The sequence below is a fragment of the Miscanthus floridulus genome, chromosome 6, assembly GCF_019320115.1.
Source record: "Miscanthus floridulus cultivar M001 chromosome 6, ASM1932011v1, whole genome shotgun sequence".
In the NCBI taxonomy this organism is placed as follows: Eukaryota; Viridiplantae; Streptophyta; class Magnoliopsida; order Poales; family Poaceae; genus Miscanthus; species Miscanthus floridulus.
This window is the reverse complement of record NC_089585.1, coordinates 11,506,411-11,532,331: the sequence shown is the minus strand read 5'-3', so window position 1 is coordinate 11,532,331 and position 25,921 is coordinate 11,506,411. Positions and strand designations below refer to the sequence as shown.

Genomic DNA, 25,921 nt, shown 5'->3' with positions numbered 1-25,921 from the left:
GGGAAGGAAACAAGAACAGCTAAGGCCGGCTGACACACGAACCATCTCTTTCAGAATGTTGTGCTTAGGTTATCTACTTGCTGATTGCTATTTTGTACTACTATAAGTAGGATCATGATCTTACCTAATATTCTGAGAATTATTTGGATCCAGCTGTGGAGACCGGAGAGCCTTCAAAATGTACATTGTTAATATGAATACTTTCATACGTATATGTACAACTGGAAAAGTAAGAAATGAATTCATGCCCTGTATATGCCTCTTTGTATGATATGACATGGTATTGTCTGAATCCTGAGTGAATTCTCACCTGATGTTTGAATGCCACCGCATCTCTTAATGTACACTTGTTTATTGCTACTCAAGACATCCGTTAACGTGTCTATCATACGCTGTCAAACAAGATTACTATCTCCGTCTCAAAATAAGTACACTTCTAGAGTTTAGGTAAAAAGATCAAGATTAGTGAGAAATTACGTATATGCTCCTATAAAGGTATAATTGTTACGCTTTGGAAAGAGAGAACATAGAAAAAGACAAGTGAAATTAATTCTCTAAGGCCCTGTTTGGATTGTGGGATTTCCAAAAGGAAAAGTACAGGAATCAAGATTCCTCCATTTTATGTACCGTTCATGTGTTTGGAACACAGGATTGAGCGATCCTTTCCTATGGAAAGTTTACTTCACCCATTCATTTTGAAGGAAAGAAAACATCCAGTCTAGGCCATTGGAAAATTTCCTGTGACATGATGCGCATCTGCCTAAGCTACCGAACACTATTGCCATGCATCAGTGAGAAAAAGAACAAGACACAAAAACGGAGGAAACATTTTTTATCTATTCACGTCGCTTGTGTTCTCGCCATGCACCAACTCCAGAACTTTGATCTACGATCTACGCTTCAGTGCTCCATTGTTGAGTTAATGACCTACTAAACCTAATCTCAAGCTACCAAGTTTAGCAAAACAAGCACATCATTAGTCCAAATATAATGAGATTCTTCTACTACCTCATTCCTGCATTCCAAACGCTCATTCGTATAAATTTCCTGTGTTTTTTCATTCCTCTGTTTTACCACCACATTTCTTTCCTATTCCTACATTTTCTCCCATTCCTACATTTTTTATTCCTATGTTCCAAATAGACTCTAAAAATGCACTTGTTATGGGACCGAGGGAGGAACTTCCAGTACAGCATGATCCTTTCGGATACGAGATTATTGATCCACGTGGGGCCAATCACGTAGTAGCACTGGTACTTGCATACCCGAGGAAGACAGGAAGTAGCTGTCTGAGAGTGACACGTGGCCGCCTTGACAGTGCTGAGCTTCATATAAGAGACACTGGCACACAGCAATCCTGTGTTTGGTTGGGCGGTGGTCTTGTTCAGTTTCTTTTTACTTCATGTCACATCGCATCGTATGTTGGACACATACATAGAGTATTAAATATAGACTAAAAAATAATTAATTATACAGATTATGACTAATTTACAAGATGATTTTTAAGCTTAATTAGTACATGATTTGACAATATGATGCTACAACAAACATGCGCTAACGATGAATTAATTAAGCTTAATAAATTTGTCTCGTACATTACTGAGGACTTCTATAATTTATTTTATTATTACTATCCTAACCCTCTCATATGAGATCTTGATGTAACACCGAATGTGACCTTCCTAAACTTTACTTTTTCAGATTTAATCCAGGCTGCGGTAAGCCAGTTTCAAACTGTTTGGTTGCCTGGTTGGGCTGGTTAGCCTGTCCTGCTCGAGCCACCGACCACTTTAGCCAGGCCAGCTGGGAACGAGGTGGGCGGCCGTTTCCACGGAGCCAGGCGCGAGCCAGCGCGCGTATCCGCTCGCCTCACCTCCCGCTATCCGAGAAAATTGGAATTTTGCCCTTCTGGCAGATGGTTTTTGCTTAAATGTCATTAAAATTGTGGGCTTCGTTAAAATGCCTCTATGAAATCGGTCATTCACGTTATATTGCCATTTCATGATTTAAGCTAACTTTTAATATTTTTCAGCCTAATATTTGACTTACTGTGGCCGTTTTACCCCTCTGTGTCCATTTACCTTATCCCCTCGTTCACTCTCCTCTCCCTCATGAACTCTCTTTCATTCTCGCTCTCTCCGTCGCAGAACGAGGACCAGGCTCCGGGCAGGAGCCCGACGCCGGAACGCCGACGCCGACGCCCCCTACCCTAGCCCCCGTGGCTCCCTGGTCGTGTTGCCGCCCCCAATCCCAGCCGCGCCACCGCGGGGAAGGCGCAAGGGGCTAGGCCCTGACGGCAGTGGAGAGTGAAGCCCACAACGGGGAAGGCGCAGGGCAGGGCAGAGGCATGGCCTTGCAGGCCAATCGTCCTCATCTTTCCCCCTCTCCCTCTCTCCTGCTGTGGCCGCTCATGGTGCTCGTGCCCGGTGCCGGTGGGTCTCGGCGATGCCACGGTTTGCACAGAGCAGTCTCAGGTGCTCCTGTTTCCTCTTGTATTTTAGGATTTTGCTTTTGCCTCTCTGATTCGTCCCTTCGATGACTTCGATTCGTGTTCTAGGGTTTGGCCTAGAATGCCTGTTGTTCCAATGTTTGCCTTCTCTGTGTTTATCTGTGAAAGGACGGCACCAATTGGCAATGACACTACCAATTCGTGTTCTAGGGATTGTGTCTGTGATTTTATTTTTGCAGTTTTTTTCTTAGTTTTTCCCTCCCCAGTTCTTGCTTCGATTCTTCATTTTGAGACCGATTTAGTTCATTCCTTTTTGCTCAGATTCGTGCTATGACATGAGTTGATGCTACCCCTTAAGTGAATTTGATTGAATCGAGTCGAGCACGAAGAAATTGAACGAATTTTGTTTTTGGGGAGTTTTTCGTGTTCTTGGCCGTGATCTAATTTTCTCGGAGTTTGGGTTGAAATTGGGCGATGATATCTTAGACTATGCTCACCAACTCCCTTGTGATGGCCTGTGAAATGTTTGTTCGCGATTTGTTTTGATTTGGTCTAGTTTTTCGTCGATTTTGTGGCCGCCGGTTTCCTATTCTAGATTTCCAGTTCTTCGTTTCTTCATGCTTGTTCGCCGTGGGAGGCCGAGCAACAGGAGCCGCATGCTCCCAGCGCTAGTCTAGCGACCGGCCGCTCGCCTAGGTGTTCTGCTCAGCGGTGAGCAGCTCCACCGCTCAAGCCCCTCTCTGTCTCCCACCGTCTCTCTCTGTGCCCGACGGTGAGCAGCACCACCGTCCGTACTTCTCTCTCTGCTCATTTTTCCCACCGATTCAATGAGCTCAGGGGCAAAATGGTCACTCGTTTCATAAGTGCATTTCAACGAAGCCCACAAAATTGATGGTATTTGGGCGAACCCATATGGGCAAAATTCGGATTGTCTCCCCGCTATCCACGCGCGCATCACCGCCCGCCTCCCGGTAGCTCCTCCCCGTCCGCCGCCGGTCACCTGTTTCCCCGGCCAGCTCCTCGCCGTCCGCGCAGCTCGTCCGTGTCCGCGCGCCGGCCAACCGCATCCCCGGCGAGCTCGTCGGCTGCGCCGCGCTCATCCCGCAAGATCCAAGCGGAGGTCCACGCGGTGCGGCTCGAGGTTCACCACGCTCGTGGACGGGAGCTCCACAAGCAAGCAACACCCTCAATCCCGTAAATGTTGTTTCGTGATCTGAATCCGTGTCCCCTTCCGTCGAACGCGCTCGTGGACGGGAACTCTGCGCAGTGTGGCCAAGCGGAGCAGGGGAGGGGCGTCAATGGCGTCCGCGTGCTGGGCATCCTCGCAGCCCCTCGGCCGCACAGCTCCTCCGCGTTCGCGTGCCGGGCGTTCGAGAAGGTGGCCTGCTCCCTCAGCGCCTCGACGGACCCCGCGTGCTCGCCGCGGCGCCATGCCTGAGCGACAACCACGGAGGCAACGACCTGCCACTACTGTGGAACCGCGGCAGCGGCGTTCTGCATCGAGTGCCGCGCCGCCGGGGTCTGCTCCACCACGCCCGCGCCCCGCTCTGTGCCGAATGCCTCGCCGCCGGGGCTGTCTTCCGCCGCGCCTCGTCTTCCGCCTTCCTCTGCTCCAACTGCGACTTCGGGAGGTACAAGTCCACGGCCGCTGCGCCGTGCTGCCGAAGATGGTGCTTGGTGGAACATCTAGGAGGACGAGGAACCCCAGGTGCTGAGCTTGGAGGATCTGAATATCTGATAACGCTGTCGACGCCCAAGGTAGTAGCAATGCGCATGCGCTGCCTTGTCCCCTTAATTCTCTGCTCTCATTGCCCACTGAATTTTAGTCATGTCTACGTTTTACTCTGATTTCTGTGATGTAAATTCTCGACTGGCAGTCAGGTTGGTTCACATGCCTCTGCTCAATGATGATTGCAGATATGTTTGTGTGCTAAATCACATGAATTTTTGTTGTTATTTGGTTGTTCAAATGGAATAGATTGATCTGGATTGAGGCACTCACTGAACTGCATCAACCTGCTTCTAGACCATTCAGTTTCGTGACTGTCCAAATGCAATCCAATCAACATGCTACTTCCTTTAAGCAGAACTCAAACTCCATCAACCTGCTATATACTAGACCTTCGAATAGCAGGAGCAGAAGAACTTTGGCAGCATGTTAGTTTTATGACTGGGCAAATACAGCATGGCATGTTCGAACCGATTCAGGCCTTGTTTAGTTCAGTGAAATTTGGGAATTTGGCTATTGTAGCATTTTTGTTTTTATCTGGCAATTAGTGTTCAATCATGGACTAATTAGGCTCAAAACATTCGTCTCGCGATTTCCCACTAAACTGTGCAGTTAGTTTTTTTTTCCGTCTACATTTAATGCTCCATGCACGTATCGTAAGATTCGATGTGATTGCTACTGTAGCATTTTTTAGGAAAACTTTTTAGAACTAAGGCCCTGTTTAGTTTCCAAATTTTTTTTGCCTCCTACAATAAAAGAGCATGTTTGGACACATGCATGAAGTACTTAAAAAAACTAATTGCACAGTTCTCGACGAAATCGCGAGACGAATCTTTTAAGCCTAATTAGTTCATGAAAAACCTTAAGTTCTACAGTAACCCATATGTGCTAATGCCCGATTAATTAGTATCATTAGATTCGTCTCGCAGTTTCCTGATGAGTTCTGTAATTTGTTTTTTTATTAGTATCTAAAACCCCCTCTCGACATCCTTCCGACACATCTGATGTGACACCAAAAAATTTTTACCTCCTCAACTAAACACACCCTAAACAAGACCTCAGCGGTATGTGGTGTCATCTCCATGGCTGACAATCTCCATTCGCGTGGCAGTGTGCGCACGACGCTGGCGGCGAGGTCGTCCTGCTGCTGTCGTGCTCTCCAAGGATGCCCAATAGAAGAATGGGGTAAACTTACAAGTCAAAGAAGCGGTGACTCTATGCAAAGCAAATCAGACAACTAAACACATCATTTGCTAGTTAGGCTTAGATAGCACGGACAACCAAACAACTAAGGATTGGCTTAGACCGAGCAGACTAAGACGTCCAGCCTAGGATTCTAGCCAGGATAGAAATGGGACAGGAAACAAACATACCCATACAGCTTAAACAAAGCTTCCTATCTCGCGAACTTTTCGTCTCCGGTAGATGTATAGCCCTCCGGCGACGCAGGAGATGTCCTACTACGGGCACGTCCAGAAGCGCCGCCACGACAGAGGCTGCCTTTGTCACTCTCCTCGGTTCCTCGGACCTCTTGTTTGCTCATCATCCATCCCTCATCTTTGGCAGCCTCTTCACCGCGTGCTGCTGCTTCTGCTGCTGCTGCTACGAGACCTGCGAGTGCTGCCTCGACTACCTCTGCTGCTGGGCTAATCAATTGTTCCTGACGATTTTTTTTTAATTTTAACCCTTTTTTTAATATAATTTTAAATCTAACACTGTCATTTTTTTTTAAAACTAACACTTTTGGCCGCGCCTATTGCCATGGCACGGCCAAATGCCTGTGCCGCGCCATGCATGGTGGCGCGGCAGAGGCCTTACGTGGCGGCGACCATCACCGCTGACCGCTGACGTGGCAAGGCTCTGCCGCGCCACCGATCTTGGCGCGGTAGTGCCGCGCCCTGATCCATGGCGCGGCAGAGCCCGGTATAAACGCCGCCGCTGTCTTTTGCCCGAGCAGTCGGCGTTCTGTGAGAAAAAGAGCAAGGCAGTGCCGCCGCGCCCGCCTTCGCCCGCGCCTGCCCGCGGCCGAGGACGCCGCCACCGCGCCCGCACGCAGGCGTGCCTCCCCCTCCGGCCGCCTCCATCCCTCCTCGTCCTCATTTAAGGTTCTGATGCATATTTTATTTTGTTTGAATAATGGATATGATATTATGAATGGAGTTAAGGTTAGCAGAATTTTTTTTGGGAACTATGGTGAAGATATGAGTTTGAGTTTGTCAATGTTAAGGTTAATTATTTAGTTAGAAGTATGTTTGCCATGTAATTTTTTGTTGCTATAATTGTTGTTTATAATATTTTAGTTCCATTGCAAATGATTATATTTTTTATTAATTTGCGTTGTTTTGATTGATGTTTAATTTGAACCGTTTTATTAGATGGAAGACATGTTTCGGGAGCAGTTATGGCGAAAACGGGGTCGTCCTAGAGAAATGTACCCCGACAATTCTAGCAAAGATGCCCCCTCCCTCCTAAACTCTCTGACCCTAATTGTGACTGTGGTCGTCCGGCCGACGTGTTTCAATCGAGACATGTGGACACAGGGGCTCGTTGCTTCTACACGTGCAGTCGTTTTAATGTAAGTAATTATTACCGTATATTTTTCTTTTCATTTGTATTACTAGGTTACTAATATTTTGTTGAATTTTTGTTGTGTAGGACCATGAGAGGTGTTTTTTCTTTCAGTGAATCGATGGTGCAGACAAGTTTGACCCTAGGTACCTCCTTTTCGACGATTGGTGGAGAGGGCGACATCCACGAGAGCACTTCGAGCGGTGGGTTCCACCTCCCCCTAACCCCTCTCTAATGACGGCTAAGGAGAAGCACTTAGCCACAGTTAGACGTCTCGAGGAACCTCCTCTGTGCCATTGCGGAGACCGAGCCGTGATAAACCCTGACAATACGTTGGAGTTTGTGTGTCCAAACAAGCATGAAGTAAGTGCAAAGTGTATTTGTTCAAAAGTTGAGGTATATGTGTCATGTACTAATGTCATGTTATTTAGGTGTATTCAATGGCGAAGTGTCGTTTTAAGAAGTGGTTGTATGGTCCTAAGAACAAATGGCCCGAAGAACCTCCAAAAGCAAAACAAAAGAAGCTAGATGAGCACAGAAAGCGAGCTGGTCGCATCGTTGAATCACCGATTATTGTGTCTGATGAGGGGGACGACGAGGAGGACGACACTGCAAGACTGAGCGAGCTCATCGCTCTAGCAGAGGCGGGCTTGCCGGTGGAGGAGGCTGAGGATGACACTGCCAGACTGAGCGAGCTCATCGCTCTAGCAGAGGCGGGCTTGTCGGTGGAGGAGGATGAGGACGACACTGCCAGACTAAGCGAGCTCATCGTTCTAGCAGAGACGGGCTTGCCGGCGGAGGAGGCTGAGGATGACACTTCTAGACTGAGCGAGCTCATCGCTCTAGTAGAGGCGGGCTTGCAGGCGGAGGAGGATGACGACGCGTTCTTCACTCAGGCTACAGAGGCCGCAGATAAGCGGAGGTCGCTTACTACAGGCGAAAGACAGATCAAGGCAATGTAGGTGACCTTAGCCATAGAAACAGGGTTGTGGTTGAGGATTGGTACTCGGACGACGAGTTGCTGACTCAATATGTTTCTGACTGAGAGTTTTTGATTGTATCTTAAGTGATCGATCTTAAGTGATCACAACTGTTTGTATCATGCATTCAAAATTTATAAAACGAACATAATCATTTGTCGTGCCGTAGCACGGGTTCAGTTGCCACATAGGATGGTTCTACCGCGCCATAGGCCACGGCGGTCTGGGCCACGCCATAGTACATGGCGCATCAGTGAGTCGGTCAGCCAACGGCTAGCCAGTAATAATTTAGTTGTTGGTGGTGTTGTGCTAAACTACAAGTGCTGTATAAAACGAACATTAAGCTAATAAATGTACAAAATGAACATTAAGCTACAAAACGAGTTGGCACATAATATTTTCATTTGTTTATGAGTACAAGTTTTCAACGATAATATTCGTTCGACATAAGTTTAACGTAATGAACTAAGTCCCACGAATGTAAGGATCCCTTGAACGCCTCTTGGAAACCTCGTCGTCCAGTAGAAGAAGGGGGTCGTCGTACTCCACATCAAGAAGGGGGTACAGCTGGTGCAGGCGTGGGAGGGGCCATCCTATTACAAAATGATAAACAAAGGGTTAGAGTATTCAAATTAATATTTTTTAGATAAACATTATGTACCATAGCACAATTTGAACTACTTGTTATGTAATACAAACACAATATAAATCACCTGTTGTCTTCTATGCCGGCTAGCCTTAGTGGCCAGATTGCTTACAAACGGAGCAAAGATTTCTAGCCACGGGTCTCGTTGAAGTCTCCCCCATCGTACATGTCTTCATCGTACCCTCTATAGCGTCCATGTCCCCCTTCAGTCGCTTCTTCTTCCTTCTACCCTTCCCTAACTTCATTAGATCCGGATGCGGCACGTAGTCATAACCTATTATAAGGTGGCCACTGTGTTGGGTCTAGGTATGGCTCAAAGCTCATCTCCCAAATACTAACGGTGTTCGAACGGAGATACAAGGTTGACATATATAGGTAGATCCTCATAGTTGTACCCACGAACCCTGTAGGCCATGATCATATGAGAGCAAGGGGCATGCATGATCTGAGGGACGTTGCAACTGCACTCTACCTTCTCAAGATCAACTCGGTAGTTTCATCCACCATAACGTTCGCCGCCCAAGCTTGTGCCACCCTTGCCCCATACACTAAAGATATGGCGGCAGGGGTCCATATGGCTCGGCGGTATGCTGCTTGGCCAATTTCCTTGGCCTCCTTCAAATGTTCAGTTCTGGCCTTTCCAAAACGCCCTCTGCTCAGCTATATTCCTCTGTGCAAGTTCCCACCTCTTCACAAAATATTCGTTGCACTTATGAAAGGAGAACTCAACAATTCCAGACATAGGCAATGATCGAACTCCGCTGAATACACGGTTGAAGGACTCTGAGGAGTTAGTAGTCATGATGCCATACCTAAAACCCCCCTCGTCATATGCTAACATCCCACTGAGCCTTCTGTTCCTATCTGCGCCTCTAACCAAGCCTTTCCCTGCTACATTTACCATCTTGTCTACTTCTCTCTTTGTCTCCTTGAACTCAGTGCTCTATACGTACACAACATAGAGCCTTTACTTTGTCACATACCTCCTTCCACTGACGCCGCCAGAAATTTAGCGGCAAAGTGTCTCATGCACCATCTATGTACTAGAGGCGGGAACCCATCTATTTGCTCACCTATAGCATTAAGAAGCCCTACGTGACGGTCGGAGATCAAACATATAGTGCGAGTTGGGCCAAGCACTTGGACACGTAGTAGCCGCATGAACCAAGACCACGATTCATTGTTCTCTCCCTCTGCCAAAGCAAAAGCCACGGGTACTATCTGGTGCCTCAGGATCAACAGCAGCAGCCATCATCAAGGTGCCCCTATACTTTTCCTATCAGGAAAGTGCCATCAACAAGTACGACTGGCCGACAAAACTAGAATGCATGTTCTGTTTGCGCGAACGACCAGAACACACGATAGAGGACATGCCTCAATGGGTCCCGAAAAAACATCCCTCCGATGTCCACAAACCATTTTAAGCCAGGGTTGTAATAATGCATTGCACATAAGATGCGGGGCACCCTGTTGTATGCTTCCTCCCAAGTACCCCATCGAATCGTGAGAGCGATTTGCTTAGCACGCCAAGCCTTTCCGTACGACACATCGTACCTAACGAATCCAGATATGGACTGTTGTAAAGAAGATACCGAGATGTCGTTATTGTCATCAACGAGGCCCAATATACGATGGACAAGGTAACGTGCAGTGAGCTACTGATGATTTTCCTTCCCCCTATTATCTAGGCAAGTGTGGAGTTCAACAACTTTAGTTATCCTCCACTTACCATCACTCTGTCTCCTTCGTGCATTTAACCTCCATAGACAACCATTTTTGCATATCAAGTGGTACCTCAACTCCTGGTCCGAATGAGTTATGGTGTACGATCTATGGTGGTACACAGCATAGTCCTGAAGGAAGAGTTTCATCTCTGACATTGTGTTGAATATCATCCCCTTCCTAAGGGGTTCTTTCTCATGGTTATACAATGAATTCCTACACAGCTAGAGACCTGGTATCACAAACTGCCATATCCGTCATGCTGACATCCCTATAGTTCGGAACACCCCTGAAAGGTACGTTCTTGGACCTTAGTTGCTCAAGCTCAGTCGTTGTGTAAGGTGGTGGTGGAACATACTGCTGCGCTTCGCTAATTCTGGCCCATGAATCATAGGGGTTATCATCTGCAGCCAAATCTGTGACTAGTCTACCCTGAACATGGACACCATGTAAAACCTCGGTTCGTACTGGTAATGGCATAGTATGAATCGGTACTGGCATGGCATCAGCCGTTGTTGCCACAAGCATCTGTACCTCCTTGGTCATCATTAGAATCGTCTGAATCACTGCTAACTACATCACCGATCCTGTCCTCCTCCTCCCGCTCCTCCTCTTCCTGTTCGAACTCATTCTACATCGAAGTCATTGCTTATACAGCCTACTGCTAGTTGAATGAAACTGCTCCTGCATCAACTGTCCGTCCAAATTCATGTTATCCTGACTTGCTTCCCCTTCGAACACCTAATTCTTGTTCATTGCCTCCAAAACCATCAATAGATGGGCCGTCCTGCACACCATGCATCATGTACCCATTCTCCACCACCACCTCAGCCATGGGCACATTGGAACCTTAGAGAACCCTTATGTAGCGGGACCAGTGAGTAGGATCGCGCAAGGGCATGAGGACATAGTGTGCCCTAGTCTTCCCAGTATCAAACCTCCCCTTGAGTGTGAAATCACCCCCAAACTTTGTATTCAAATGGACACAAAGGTCGTTGAAGCTAGGAGGTTCATCAAACCATTCCAATTCTTCTTCCATATCCTCAAACATACCATCTTCTCTCCTAACACTTCCTCCGAACAAAACTCTAACACAATAATCCATCTGCAAAAGCATTTCAAGAAACTTCATGAAGTCGTCGAAATCATCGTACGTAATGTCCATACTAACATTATTACATTTTCTAACTATAACTATACTAACTAATCAAATATTAACATCTATACAAGGCTAACTACAACAACTTATTAGACTAAATCCAATGTACAACTAGAGTAAATAACTGTACTAACTAAACTACCTTACTTTACTACCTATACTAACTTATTATATTACGTATACTAACTAAACTAACTAACTTTACTAACTATATTAGCTATACTTTGATAATTTTACTAACTTTATTAACTGTGCTAACTATATTAGTGGAGTACCTCACTGCAGCACCTAGACGGCGTGACCGGAGGTTCTGGCCGGAGGGGGAGGCGTGCCTGCGTGCGGGCAGCGGTGGCTGCACCGGGCGGTCGGCGGCCTGGCAGGCGCGGCTCGCTTACTGCCTTGTCTGGCTTGCTGGCGCAGGCGGGATAGCTGGCATGGGCGGACGTGGCCACGGCGAGCGGAGTCCTCGGCCGTGGGCAGGCAGCGGGCGAAGGCGGGCGCGGCTGGCACTACCTTGCTCTTTTTCTCGTGGAACTGCCGACTTACTCGGGCAAGAGGCAGCGGCGGCATTTATACCGGGCTCTGCCGCACCATGGATCAGGGCGCGGCACTACCGCGCTAAGATCGGTGGCACGGACAGAGCCTTGCCACGTCAGCGGTCAGCGGTGATGGTCGCCGCCACGTAAGGCCTCTGCCGTGCCACCATGCAATGGCGCGGCACAGGCATTTGGACCGTGCCATGGCAATAGGCAGCGGCAAAAAGTGTTAGTTTTTTAAAAAAACTGACAGTGTTAGATTTAAAATTATATTAAAAAAGGGTTAAAATTAAAAAAAAATCTTCCTGACAAGCTGGTCCTCACAGCGATGAGAACAGCTACGCCCTGTTCTTGTAGACTTGTTTAAGCCATGGCTGCAAGTACTGTTTGCTGATTTGGTATGAGAGAAAAATATTGTTCGTTGACTGAAAAAGTATGGCTTATAAGCTAAACAAGTCCAAACGAACAGGGCGCTAGTTCAGGAACCCTACTGGAACTTGGAATGGAATTAAGATCTGTGTTTGTTGATTGTTGTTGACTTGATGCACAAATGTGATGTGCCAGCTGTGCTTTAAGGTTCAAAAGTGATGGTGGATGTGTAGAGATATACTGTGTTATTTTTCTGATCTTCAATGCTCACATAGCCATAATGCACCTTTGTTATTATTCATAAGTTTTTTTTGACAAAACCAAGCGGTAAAGCTTTATTGATCAAGAATTGTTACATCATTTGATAGAAATTCAACAATAAAGCTAGGGGAATCATCGTCCCAAATACAATAATTTTTAGAAATCATAGCTCGCTTCGCCGATTCATGAGCCACTTGGTTTGTCTCCCTTCTGCAATGCTCGATGGAGATCTCCTGGAATCCTAACCAGATTTGTTCGGTGTTTTCGGACCATCGACGAGTAAATTTGTATTTGCGCGTCTGGCTCGGAGGACACAAGTATTTATACTGGTTCGGGCGGAACGTTCCCTACGTCCAGTTCGCTGCTGCTCATGTTACCGGCACTTAGTTTACAGTAAGGGGTTACAAACAGGCGAGAGAGGGAGAGGATCCCAAGTCTCTGATGAAAGAAGTGAACTGGGTGCTGAGAACTCGCTTGCCGCTCAACCAGTGTGCTCGTGTCGTGCTCTTGTGTTCCGATTCGTTTGCCCCCCCTCCCTTCATGGGGCGCCCTGCTTTCTCTTTTATAGGCGAAGGAAAAGCGCGGGTTACAGCGGAGAAAAAGGAGAAGAACGAGAGAGAAGAAGGCTTCCAGGATCGTCGGGTCCTTCTTCTCCTTCATGCGGGTCCCACCGATCCTATAGATGTCAACAGGGGACGGCTCCACGTCGTGGCCCTGTTCGTCACTGGCGCCATGCGCAAGGCGTCATCTACCGGTCATGGCGTTCCATTCCGTCCCGACGGACGTCGTGGTGAACTGACGCGCCTGTCACGTGTTCGTACGAGGGTTAGGCAGAACAACACCACCACGACCGACACTGTTCTTGATATGAATCCTTAGGTATGGTCCTGTCATGGCCACGAGTTACATCGAAGTGTGCCAGTCTCTTCCCTGGTGTCAGAGTTTTGACCCAGGCCCATACGCTTGGACCTGGAGTGGTTGGCGGCGGTATGGGTCCCCGTCGGAACAAGACGGAAACCACGTCCTTGAAGTCGGGCAAGACGGAGCCCGCACCCAAGGGGTCGGGCGAGGAGCCCACGGCCTTGGACGAGACGGAAACTGCGGCCTTGGGGTCGGGCGAGACGAAGCCCGCGGCCTTGGGCGAGACAGGAAACCGCGTCCTTGGGGTCGGACGAGACGGAGCCTGCGGCCTTGGACGAGACGGAAAACCGCGTCCTTGGGGTCGGACGAGACAGAGCCTGCGGCCTTGGGCGAGACCCTCGCGGTCTTGAGGTCGGGACGAGACGGAGCCCGCGACCTTGAGGTCGGGCAAGACAGAGCCCGCACCTAAGGGGTCGGGCGAGAGGGAGCCCGCGACCTTGGGGTCAGACGAGACCTTTTAATACGTCTTGCTCCATCTGGAGAAGTCAGCGTGGACGCTAACTTCCTTACTTTGGGTATCCCCTAATATCGATACCCGACAAGATTGTATTACATTCATCATATATAGCCGCTGCGGAGTTAGCTGTGAATCCACCGTCGCCCATAATATCAACCACTTCCATGCAATCGGATTGGACAATCATCCGATTGCATCCTGCATGTTGTGCTAACATCAATCCTTCCTTAAGAGCATATGCTTCGGCCACAGGCACATCACCTACATGGGAGATAAAATTACTTGAAGCTATCACCATGTCGCCTTCGTACAAATAGTTTTTTTTTTCTTAATTATAGGGGGGCATTAGGGTCCAGCCATCTTTACCTTATGGAGTTTTCAATCATTTTTTTCTTTTATCTAACAGAAAAGTACATAAATAAAATATTCATAAATATGCTACGGTAGGCACAAAATAAATATCCTCACAGAGAAAGCATCACATGAATCACTGTCTCCTGCAATTAGGGAGAACATGTGATCGAGGCATAGAGCAACGATTTTGAGACATCTTGAGACGTGAAATTTCTCTATTTCGCAAGATCTCATCGGTGTTGAAAATACTCGTAAATAAAAACAATTTTACATCTACTGCTACGTGTATGAAAATGATTCATGGCACTGCTACACAATTTGCTGTTCTAATTCATCAATCAGGTTTCTCTCTGTCATCTAATGTGGACCTACCATAGCACCAATGCTCGCCATAGCTAACCTCAGAAAATGTATGTGCAAGCCACCGCAGTAAGAACAGTTGTCAAGAACACAGATACTACATTGACCCCGTTGTTATCCAGTATGTTCATCCCTGAAATCCTCGTTACGGTTGGACCATCTACTCCCACCACCTAAGCAAAACAAACATAACACAACAGAGAATCAGTTTTTAAAATCAGAGACAGAGGAGATAAGGATATGTAGACATCGGGCAGATTTCAAATAGTTTAGGTTGTGATACCTTGTTGCGAACACTGCAGAACCCGCTATACTGGACTGTTGCACCCAAGAACGAATCGATCAGGCTTCCACATAGGCCAGCAGCTGTAGCCAAGGGTATAACTAGCAGCTGGCTCCAGAATACATCAGAAGCACACTGAGTGGTGAATAATCCTATCAGCACAAACGCAAGCCCAATCGAGAATCCAGCTGCTGCTGCTGCGAGAAGCCCATCTATGGTTACACCACCATTCGTACCCTTCCACACTCTCTGATAAAATTGAAAGGAAGCAGTGAAAGATTAAAATTATATGTTTGCTAATGATTTGTGAAATCAGAAAAAAGAATTAAAGCCTTAACATTACTTTGAATGTTGTGATAATTCGTGGCTCAGCTTTACTAAGAATGCCGAGCTCAGAAGACCATGTATCACCATTGCAGCAAGCATAATGTCCGATAACACCACCAATAAGAGCAGTTACAAGGGTTGACTCTTTTGAATCCAAACACCTATCTGTCCCTCCAGTAACTGATGCTATCAAAACAACCAAGATACTTGCAATGCCACTATTTGACAAAACTTGCTTCCTGCCAATAAGAGTGGGGTGCACCTGCATTAGAGAGATTCAGAAGGGAACTTTCTGAAATCCAAACATATCCAGCTAAGTAATGATGTCAATTGTCAATATTTTCAAAATTAAAAAGCATACAAATACAGGCACAATGGTTGCACCTCATTTACATCCAATGCCATGTGGGGCTAAACTGAATTTGGGTTTAACTTCTTGATTGATAATCAATTACAAGTTCCATATATATAGTTTCCTTCTCCCTATCTCTAAGAAACAAACTCTTATATATAGTTGGATGTGCCCACGTCCTGGGACTCATGGCGTGCATTGCGCCGTCAGTGTCACACTGGGAGACGTAGCCCCACAATCGACAGTGACATCCAGATCAAGAGCTTTTGTTTTGGGAAAAGTGACTCATTAAATCTGAAAAAAGGATAAATATGGGTGGAGGATAATGTTACATCAAAATAGAAACTGGTCATTCTTTATTATTTTTTGTATTCTAGCAACCCTATGAGTAAGAGTGAACATATAATGTAACAATCAATGACATAGCTCCTGAGCTGAAGAAAGTAGGCATGCACCAAGGCAAAAATATCAATTTACACCAGCGTACAGAAAGGTATGCAAAACACCTTTTATTAGACAGTGGACATGATGCGTCCTTAACAGAAGAAAGGCAATCGAATTCAAATTGAGGGACACCATCTTTCACTTATAAAAGGTTAGCGCATCTAGTCATTTTATCAATGCATATGAAGCCCTTGGTTTCTCCTCAGACACAAAACAATAGGATCACTACACGATGTAGTCAAAACAAAACTCCCACAAGATTCTCTGAGCTCGCAGAAAATTTCTACTCAGAGAAAAATTCTATTCCACCGAATCAACTCATTACTTTTCTACTAAATAACCAAAACTGAAATCATCTGAAGTCTCTAGAGAGCTAAAGTCTCTAGAGAGTTAACGGTGTAGACGATAAAAATTTTCAATAGTCCGCCAAGTTCGCAGAAGCTCCTCGTGCCTCGATCTATAACATCACTCACCCAACATACAAAACCAAGGGAATTTAGACACAGTTTCATGACTTACAAAGAATTACCAAAGCATAATACCCCAAAATTGAGAACAAGCATTCCATATTATTCTTTTCTCGAAAACTTTCCATATTATTCCTGGTTATAAACTGGGTCTCGGCAATAGAGATAAGAGCAACAGAGGCAGCGATCTCGCTCACCAGTTACGCTGCCCGCCCTCCTTAAACTCGGGATCAAGAGCACGCTTCCTCGCCTCGCCGACCCTTGTCACCCGCGACGACGTGAAGAAGAACACCAGTAGCAGCCCAGCGAACCTGCACGTGCCAAACTCGAGATCTCGTCACGAAATTCACGGGAGAGCCCTTCCGCCGGAAAGGAAGACTTGAAAAGAGGCGGCTCTCTAACCTGTAGCCGGCGATGGTATGAGCCACCATGGCTGGGACTCCGACGAACACGGCACTGGAGTCGACAGACTTGCGCCGGACGGCGCGCGCCGCGATGGCGGCTCCCGCCGCCACCGCCACTGCCGCACGGATCCAGATGCTGCCGCTGCCGCCGCCGCCGCCGCCCTGATCCATTGCGGCGACCTGATATCGAGATCTTTTGAAGTTCCCCGAGGATGTCCCGGTCCCGTCCCTAGTGCCGGCGCGGCCGCAAGCGGAAGAGGCGAGGTGGCCTGTCCGCTGCGTGGAGCAGCAGGACAGGCAGTGGAGAGGGGCGTCGCGGGGACCGGGGGCGGCGGGCGGGGAAGAGCAGCGGGGAGCGGCGAGCGATCGAGAACGGCGGGGCGCGGCACGGGAGGAGACGGCGGCTGCGAAATTTCCGTTTGGTAACTTCCGCAAGGCACGCCTTGCTTTTCATTCAGCAGCACATTGTCATTCTTCCTGTAACAGCTGGGCCCACAATGCATTGACTTGCATTTTTACCAGCAAAATCTCAGAATTAATAAGAGGCAACAAAATATTGTATACAATATACAGCAACATGTTTCAAATGGATGAACAGCACAAGTAAACAGAAGATAGAAGTCATGTAAATTTCAGACTTCATCACTTCAATTCGTTTGTCCAAACCATGTACGATGTACTCCTGCATCTAAGAATAGAACAAAATTCCGAGAAGTCTACAAATTGTTCCTTAATCTGACTAGCATCAGCCTTCACCATTAGGCTAGAGAAAATGAGAACATGATTTGAGAAGGTCATCATCGTACCACTTTATACCCCTACAACCAGTTGACTACACTGAATACACAACCAACCTATAAACCTCCAACTGTATCGCCGGACTAAAATCTTCCCCTGCCCCTTCCTCGCCCTCGGCCCCTTCCCCTGCCCCGGCCCCGGCCTCGAAAATCTCTTCTACCACCACCTGCTTCGTCAGGGCCACTAAAGCTGAACATGCTCATCCGTAAACGTTCAGCATCTGAGCTCTCCGTCCCACCGCTGAAAACATCTGCCCCACCCTGAAAAACATCATATTGACACTGAAATCAACATTCCACACTGGTATTGTAAAAAATCTGGAAAGGGATGCATCATCGCAACAGAGAATCGGACTAACATGCATGTCTTCTAGATCTAGTTGTTCCTGCAGTTGCCTTGCCAACTCCTCGTCTCGGCTAGTGTCATGCACATAGCTTTCTGCAGCGGACTTCGAACCAATGGCTTTCCTCTTCTCCCATTCATCAAGGGTAAAAACCTGAGCATCTTCTTCCTTACCTTTGCCTTTGAATCTATGACCCCGACCACGCCTGTCTTCAGGCACAGCCTGCGACATTTTCTGCAGTAGCTTCTGTGCAGCAGCTTGGTTCTGGACAGGAACAGCTTCACTGACTACACATAGCAAGGAAATAAATCTTAGTTCCAACTGCCCCTGACAAATTATGATGATCAAATTGGTATGGAAGATAAGGTTTTGGAGTCTGACCTTCTTTTGGTCTGCTCTCTTGAGTCATTTGCTTAGATTCAGCCTTGCTTTCAATATTGTCTTTGTTCACATCGTTCGAATCCTCAGTCATTGGTTTGCCACCAGAATTAACTGGCACATGGTCACGAGTAACTGCCAACTTCCTAGCTTTATGAAAGGAAGGCAGATCACAAGTTACGAAGAAATCACCGAAGCCTAAAAGTTTTGCAAGCATGCAATAATAGTGCCTAACAGATGAGAATAATGTAGGTATACAGAACAAGTGCAAGCATGTGAGAAACCTAAGGACCAGGTTTTCCAGCCAAAGAGATGCAGAGCTCCATGTTTCTCAAAAATGACAAGGAGCCAGTATGTTATCAGATTAATGGTGCTTGTTCAGATTTACAGGACTTAACAGTGACTTCATATTAAATTTCAACAAAATCAATATATTTCTAGGGAGGAGTATGACACCATTATAACACCTTTTCATGAGGAAATAATCCTGAAGTGACATCCATGCGGATTTCACTGCGTGAACCAAATGCAAATTTCCGTTGACTTCTAATGCTATATTTTACGGAACGATGTCTTCAAACAAGTTTTTCGTTTTTGGTGGTGCCTCATGTGGGGTTTCATATCTAGCCTACGGCCTACCCCAAATTGCTTGGGAGTTGAGACTAAAAGGCTTTGTTGTTGCTGCTGCTGTATTTTACTTAAGGTAAGCAACTCATAACTTCCACAGCTCTTTAGTCAACAGCATGAGTGGACACAAGAGAGGGTGGTTACCAGGATATGCTTGAACTTTGGTTGCCCTGCAGGGACGTGCTTCAATGTCTAACTTCTCAAATGGTGGAGGCCCAGCTCCATCATCACTTTGAGACAACCTCAAGGATGGACGAGATATGCCGGAGTACTTCTGGTTCATTTGCCATTCTTCATACAATGATTGGACAGTCCCCCCAATGACACTCACATTTTTTGCACTTAAGCACAATATGCCATTATTGATTGTAACTTTATTCTCAAGGCGAATCTATACAGGGACAAAGAAAGAGGAAACATGCATGTCAATGCTAATATTTAATAAACTGCAGACAGTTCAACTACTGTATATTTGAGAAAGTGTAAAAAACAGTCTTCAAATGATCACAGAGAACCATAGTAATGTATCATTTTAATCAAAGTTTAGGCCTTCATATTTATATATTTTTTTATAAAAAAAGTAAGGAAATTCAGTTAGATCATGGGGCAGAGTGGCAGACAACCAATTGGAACAAAGAATGATATCTCCCAACCCCATCTTAATGCCACATCACCATATATACATCGTCATAAATAAGTTTCTTTACACTATTCTTAAATAGAAATACTAGTTTGTCTACTTTATCTTTTCCAAAGTTTGTTTTCATACTGACGGATGGAATAGTGTCACACTAAAGAGCTACTTGAACATTCCTATTCACTTATTCATTTCTAACACGCTCAGAGCTTAATCAAATATGTTAATCTACTCTCTGGTCTCTGGCCACACTGGCGTTGATACTCAGAACTGAACCAGAAGTCATGAACAATACCCAGACAGGCAGGCAAGCTTAAACTCTGTACACTGATTGTGCAGAAAATGTGACTCTCTACAACAGGAATTAGAGGCAGAAGCAGAACACGGTCAACTGACCTTGGTACCTGGAGCTATCTCTTCAGTGATGAATGGGATAGGAGAAAACTCTATGGCTACTGCTTCACATATCCCATCAGTGAGACCAAAGCGCAGAAGACGCTGCTGCTGCGGGTTCTTAAATGATGGCATCAATGATGCTGTGATATATATCTCTTACAGAAACTACCTGTATCAAAACAACAGTTCATAGAAATAGTAAATATAAGTACAGGAATAAAACAACCAAACACATCCAAGGCACAAAAAAACAGTTGTCTCCTATAGTAGCATGAGAATGCACATTCGATCCACGATTGCAGAACAGATACGATCATCTTTTCCATCGTCTGATGTTTCACAGAAGTTCGGTTCAGAGAACTGCATTGACAATGCTCTTTTTCCCTCTTATTGCCTAGTAAACCACTGCCCGTAATCAGGGACGTACCCATCCTGAGCACGTGGAGTTTTCCTAAGTCCTCCTTTAAAATTTTATACATACATGTATTAGGTAGGAGGGGCTAAAGTTAATAAAAAAACCTCTATTCTTTTGTTCAGTCCCTCCTAATTTTTTTTCTGGCTTCGTCGCTGCCCGTAATACCTGTAGGGCTGTAGATCACAAATGCAATGTCCACCCAAACAGAACCACAAATTGAATAAGTACCCTATATAAGTAACGCAATTTTTCTCAGTTTCGGACTAGCTGGTGCAGAACCTTAAGACCGATTTTACAATTTTCACGATACCTGAAAGACGACGGGGCCGTGGAGGTACGAAAGCCGTTTCGACGTGGCGGCGGTGGTGGCCCGGTCGGGAAGGTACTTGCCGCCGAACATCCTCAAGTCCATGTCGACGAGCTCGGATTCCACGGCCTCGGGTGACGGAGTGGGGGAGGCGAGGAGCAGGGTCTGGATGGCCTCGTCGGTGGAGTCACGGAAGCGCCACCCCCGGTCTGCGAGGGACTGCAGGATCCCGTTATCTGCGGAAGAGGCCGATGCGCTCGGAGCTTCCGCCGCCGCCGCCATCGCAGTCAGGGTGTTCTCCGGCAGCGAGGTCAGGTAAGACTTCAGAGAGGGCGGGTTTTACGTTAGGGCTAATAGAAAGCGTATTTTGATAGGGAACGCGCAGCGAAGGCAGCAGATGGATTATAATTTTGAACCCTACTTCATCCATTTCAATTTAGTGATCTCTGGAAAAAAAAAATGTCCGTGCGTTACAGCAGAAAATAATTTATTACGTTATCGGCGTCACGGTTGTAGCTGTATGATGAAGCCGTGTGTAGGCACAATGGCCATAATAAGCACGCACGCCTAGTGTCATCGGACATGGCCAAGCAATGTAGGACGGCGGTGTGCCCACCATTAAGACATTGGGCTAGCACTGAGCAACGATGCGATAGGGTGGCACAACACCCTGTGTGGGCGTGACTCTAGTAGTGGCTGAGCGGATGAGGCTCCTTGGACGGCATAGGCGTGGCCTGACGATCGTAATTGAGAGAGCGTGCAACCCTTACGGTGCCCTTAACAGATTTAGAAGAGCGGCATGCATAGGAGATCTAATTGTGCCATTAGTTTCTATGACGACGCAACAGTTGGTGCAGGTTAATTTGGCAAGGAGTAGATGTATCACGTGATGGTCAATCGATTGCTCCACTGTCGGTCTTCTGAATAGCAGGTCCTCATAATTTCCAGTATGCTTGAGGTGTTTTTTTTTGCCCTGCCTCATCATTATTGATCTTATAGGGCCATAGGTGTCGGTGCGAAAAATGACCAACATATAAATATTTATAGTTTTGCCGTACGTTGTGATCGGATGTGTCCCTAGCACTCAATGATACAGAGTTTATACTGGTTCAGGCAACGTGCCCTACGTCCAGTCTGAGTCGATCGAAGACTTTATTCCTGAGCCCAGGTGCTCAAAGTTTGCTGTGGGGTTACAAATGAGAGGGAGTAAGATGGGGGGTATCAGAGGTCCGGTCGGACTCCTGGACCGAAGGGCCAAGAGTGACGGGAGCTCCGATGTGCGCTAAGTGTTTCGAGCGTATGCTCTGTTCGGCTTTAGAGTTCTAGAGCCGGGCAGAGAGAATCAGAACGATCCGTATGTTGTTCGTTGGGATCCTTGGTCGTTCGGATCGATTGCTTTTCTTTTTGGAGAGAGCGCAGTCCCCTTTTATAGCTGAAGGGGACAGCTTTACAAGAGAGAGAGTGTGAGAGAGAAATAGTGTGTGTTACCTAGTCTTGTTGCACACGCCATCGGGTATAATATTTGTCGGTGCCCACTAATACTGTTGATGGTTGGTTGCATGTGGTTGGTTCCACCGTGATCTTCTAGTATGGCAAATATCAACGCCTACCATACTGTAGGTCAAATGTCGGCGCCCATAATACTGTTGGTGTTCTGACATGTCTGGAAGGTTATAAAGGACCATTCTGACATGTCCTGACAGTTCTGTCCTGCAGGTGTGCAGGGTACGGTCCTTGCGGTTGACTAGGAGCACCCCGCCTTACTTGCTCTGTCGGTTTCCTAGGTCTTTACCGAGCGGGCGTCCCCGGTCAGGTCGTTCTCCAGTCGGCTCTAGCCTCCTGGTCAGGAGAAGAGCTATAAGCAGAGGTTCGATGTATTCCCGATCGGAGAAGCGGGTCGAAGCCAGAAGTGATGGGTCGAAGAGGCGGGCCAGGAGTCGGAAGCGAGCGAGGCCTTCTGATCGGAGAGGTAGGGTCGGAGTCGGAAGCGAGCACCGTTCCTCTCTTTGGCCAGGACCATCCGGTCAGAGAGGCAGGGCCGGAGTCGGAAGCAAGCACCGTTCCTCCTTGGCCAGGCCTTCTGGTGGGAGGACTGGATCGCCCTTCTAGGCCTGTCATTAGATTTTTTCTTTTGCTGGGAAGCAAGTCCATGAGGGACCCCGGATTTATGAACCCGACAGGAGCCTCTGAGCCCCTGGGTAATTCGGATAGAATCATCTGGGGGATTTTTATCTTGACGACGGGTGCGCGCGAGCACACCCGCGGGTGTAACCCCTGAGCCCCAGGGGGATTCAGGCAGAATCATTCTGGGGGGTTTCGTGTTGCCTACGGGGGAATTTTTTTATTTTGGCAGCGTGTGCGCACGAGCGCACCTGTGGGTGTAGCCCCCCGAGCCTACGTCCGACTGGTGAGTCGGTTGGAGGCTGAGCATCTTGGTACTCTTTTCCTAGGGCCGAAGACTGTCGTTCGGGGTATTCGCCCGCGTTTGTCCCACCCACGACCTGTGCGGTCGGTTGATTTCCTTGAGTCGGTGTCGGGCGACCTGAGCCCCTAAGCCCCATTGGGCTCAATAGGGGTTGGTCTAGTTCCATGCGTTACCCCTGTCCCCAGGTTTCCGCAACCAGAGGGCTAAGCTAACATCGCTTGCCTCGATGGCTCGAGTGACACGCTCGGTGAGCTCGCTAACAGGTACATTCGAGTGGAATCTAGGGTTCAGTCGTTCATGATGGGGTCGGCATAGCCCTCATGTGGCATTCCACTGCTCCTTAACCCGTGTCCTGGTAGATGCCCGAGTCATTTTGAAGACCGACTCAGGTGGCCCACTGGCCTCCCCTCGATGGAGATTCTATGGGCATGGCTCGAGGTTAGGATCGAACAAGAAGGTTGAGATGACCCTATCTACTTCGGAATAGATTGGGTGAGGGCCACTAGAGCCCATCTGTGTTTTCTGCCCTAGCTCTGTTTGACACAAGGCAGCCTCGAAGGCCTTCGCAGGGCCGGCCTTCGAACCCTAATCGATCGTTGCTCATGTTGAAAGAGGCAACTACCGCTTCATGACACAACACGGAGCGTTGTGATGCATCAATTGCATATGCGATGCCTCGGATGTATGGGATGAATGAAAGCATGCATGGATGAATGTGTAAATACGAGAATGGATGAATGAATGTTTATGCATTCAGAAAATAAAATAAAGTAAGAGGGATTGGTTGAGTTACCTTGACAACTCGAGTGACAGGCTTTGAGGAGTTTTTATCGGATATGTCCGAATGGGATCCGTGCTCATCGTTCATGATGGAGTCGGCATGGCCCACATGGGGCATCTCTCTTTCCTTACCTGTCTCTTAGCATTCGCCTAAGCCATCTGATCGACTCAGGAAGCCCGTTGGTCTCTCCTAGGTGGAGATCCCATCGTTGGGCCCTTCCACGTCCTGCCTGGGAAGGCGGAGGGGCGCCTGTGTGTGGCTACGCCTTGTTTCCCATGCCTAGCGTGTGGTAGTGGTGGGCCATGCCTAGGCCATGTCTCATCTAAACAAGCGCTGTCTCATTGGGCAGGGCGCCTCCCATCGGCCAGGACGCGTCCCACCGCATTCCATCCACATTGAATGGGGAAGGGAGAGGGTTTTTCACCCCAATCATTCACCTTTCCCCAACTGTTGTGCCTCCTCCTTAAATAGGGGAAGGGAGAGGGCTTTCGTCCCATTCCTTCTCATATTCCCCAACTATCACCTCTCCTCCTTTTCCTTCTCGCCAAGAGCATTTGTGCCGCAGTGGTTCCTAAGTGAGAGAGGGTAGAGCGAGGGAGAGGAGAACTCATAGATCTATTTTGTGAATCCGTAGAGCAATGTCGAGCTAGAGGCCATCCACTATGGATGAGTTGGTGCTGGCTGCCTTTACCGGGAAGGGGCTGCTTCTGCCAAAGGAGGTGGCACACTAGAGGGCTCCTACGGGGGAGGATTTCCCGTGACCTCGGGCTAGCGAGGTCATCTCCTTCCTTGCCTTCCATGAGCGTGGGTTAGGATACCCTGTGCACTGGTTCCTACGTAGGGCTCCTCAATGAGTGGGGCCTGGAGCTACAACACCTCAATCCGACTAGATTGTTGCATGTCACCGACTTTATCATTGTCTACGAGGCCTTCCTCGAGATGGAGCCGCACACTGGATTTCTTTCGGCGGATTTTCACTAGGCGAGCTTTATTGGAGGGGAAGCTAGCCAGGACTGTGCCGAATTGGTGGCTTCGCCCTGTAGAAGAAGCCGAGCTTGTCGGGCTCCTACACCGCATACACCCCCTGCGACTCCAATTAGGGGGTGGCATGGGGAGTGGTTCTACATTCAGAACCCTGATAGAGGCGCTGTTCCCACCATTCACCGATAGGAGGCCAGAGAGGCAGGAGAGCTAGGTCGTGGGGCCCCTCCAACCGATAGAACAAGCTGGAGATCATCGGGGCGGAAGCTCCAGAAGCTATTGCAGCACGACCTTGATGGGGTGCAGGTGTTCCACACCTTCTTCCACTGTCTGGTCACCCAGCTGGCGAAAAGGACGCAGACGATGTGGCTGTACTCTGGCCCGATGGACCCTGACCCACATCACTGGTGGAGTTGGCGAAGGATAAAGTCTAGAGCTGACTCAACCGGGTGCTGCAACTAAAGGTCCTAGAGACCCTTGAAGGAAAGTCCAGACCAATCCACGTCGAGAAGTTACCCAATCTGGTATGTTCTCCTTTCCTTATTCTGTGTCCCTTTCAATCTCGCTCTCCTATTATTTGACTTCAAGTCAACTATTTCTCAGGGACTCACCGGTTATAAATCCCGATCGTACCTTCCAAAGGGGATAGAGGGCATGGCTCGACAGGTGGCCCTGAAGGAGGCAACGGATGGTAGGAAGAAGAACAGAGCTGAGAAGGCTCGAAGGAGGCACAAGAAGGAGCAGGATATCGCCTAGCGCGTGTGGGTCGAGGAAAACAGGAGCGACATCGAGGCAGAGCTCGAGTCAGAGGATCCCACGGAGATGGGTGATGATGTGATCTCCTCTGAGGATGAGGGAGGACCGAGAGGTCATCGCAACCTTAGTGGAGCGTCATGAGCCTGTGGCTGCATCCCCCTGGTGGTGGGTAGGAGGTAGAGAGGCATGGCGATGTTGCCGCGCCAAGGAAGCGCGCTGCGAGCTCGAACGCCATCGGTGAGCGGGAGGCGAAGCGGACGCGGTCGTCGTGCCCTTCGGAGGTGTCGCT

At 47.9% G+C, this 25,921-nt stretch overlaps 1 protein-coding gene, 2 long non-coding RNA genes and 1 pseudogene across 4 annotated transcripts; 2 read left to right on the top strand and 2 right to left on the bottom strand.

Annotated features, from left to right (window-relative positions):
- Positions 1-3,390: 3,390 nt before the first annotated feature.
- LOC136461645 (uncharacterized) lies at positions 3,391-6,881 on the top strand. Its single transcript, XR_010760420.1, has 3 exons — positions 3,391-4,207; positions 6,554-6,753; positions 6,834-6,881. It is a non-coding gene; the product is annotated as an uncharacterized lncRNA (long non-coding RNA).
- Positions 6,882-13,866: 6,985 nt separating this feature from the next.
- Positions 13,867-17,221, bottom strand: LOC136457629 (protein PGR-like). Of its 2 annotated transcripts, XM_066457653.1 has the most exons (6): positions 16,787-17,221; positions 16,582-16,695; positions 15,138-15,360; positions 14,795-15,043; positions 14,552-14,684; positions 13,867-14,058 (listed from the first exon to the last, which is right to left on the bottom strand). In XM_066457653.1, the coding sequence occupies exons 1-5, from the start codon at positions 16,957-16,959 to the stop codon at positions 14,553-14,555; spliced, it is 891 nt and encodes a 296-aa protein (XP_066313750.1). In that variant the 5' UTR covers positions 16,960-17,221; the 3' UTR covers positions 13,867-14,058; position 14,552. The 2 variants fall into 2 exon arrangements, with proteins under 2 accessions (XP_066313750.1, XP_066313749.1); XM_066457652.1 differs by lacking the exon at positions 13,867-14,058 and having other exon boundaries at positions 14,327-14,684.
- Positions 17,139-19,244, top strand: LOC136461643 (uncharacterized). The gene is made up of 3 exons (XR_010760419.1): positions 17,139-17,210; positions 18,935-19,010; positions 19,111-19,244. It is a non-coding gene; the product is annotated as an uncharacterized lncRNA (long non-coding RNA).
- LOC136457627 (uncharacterized) lies at positions 17,393-21,033 on the bottom strand (annotated as a pseudogene).
- Between the last annotated feature and the right edge of the window lie 4,888 nt (positions 21,034-25,921).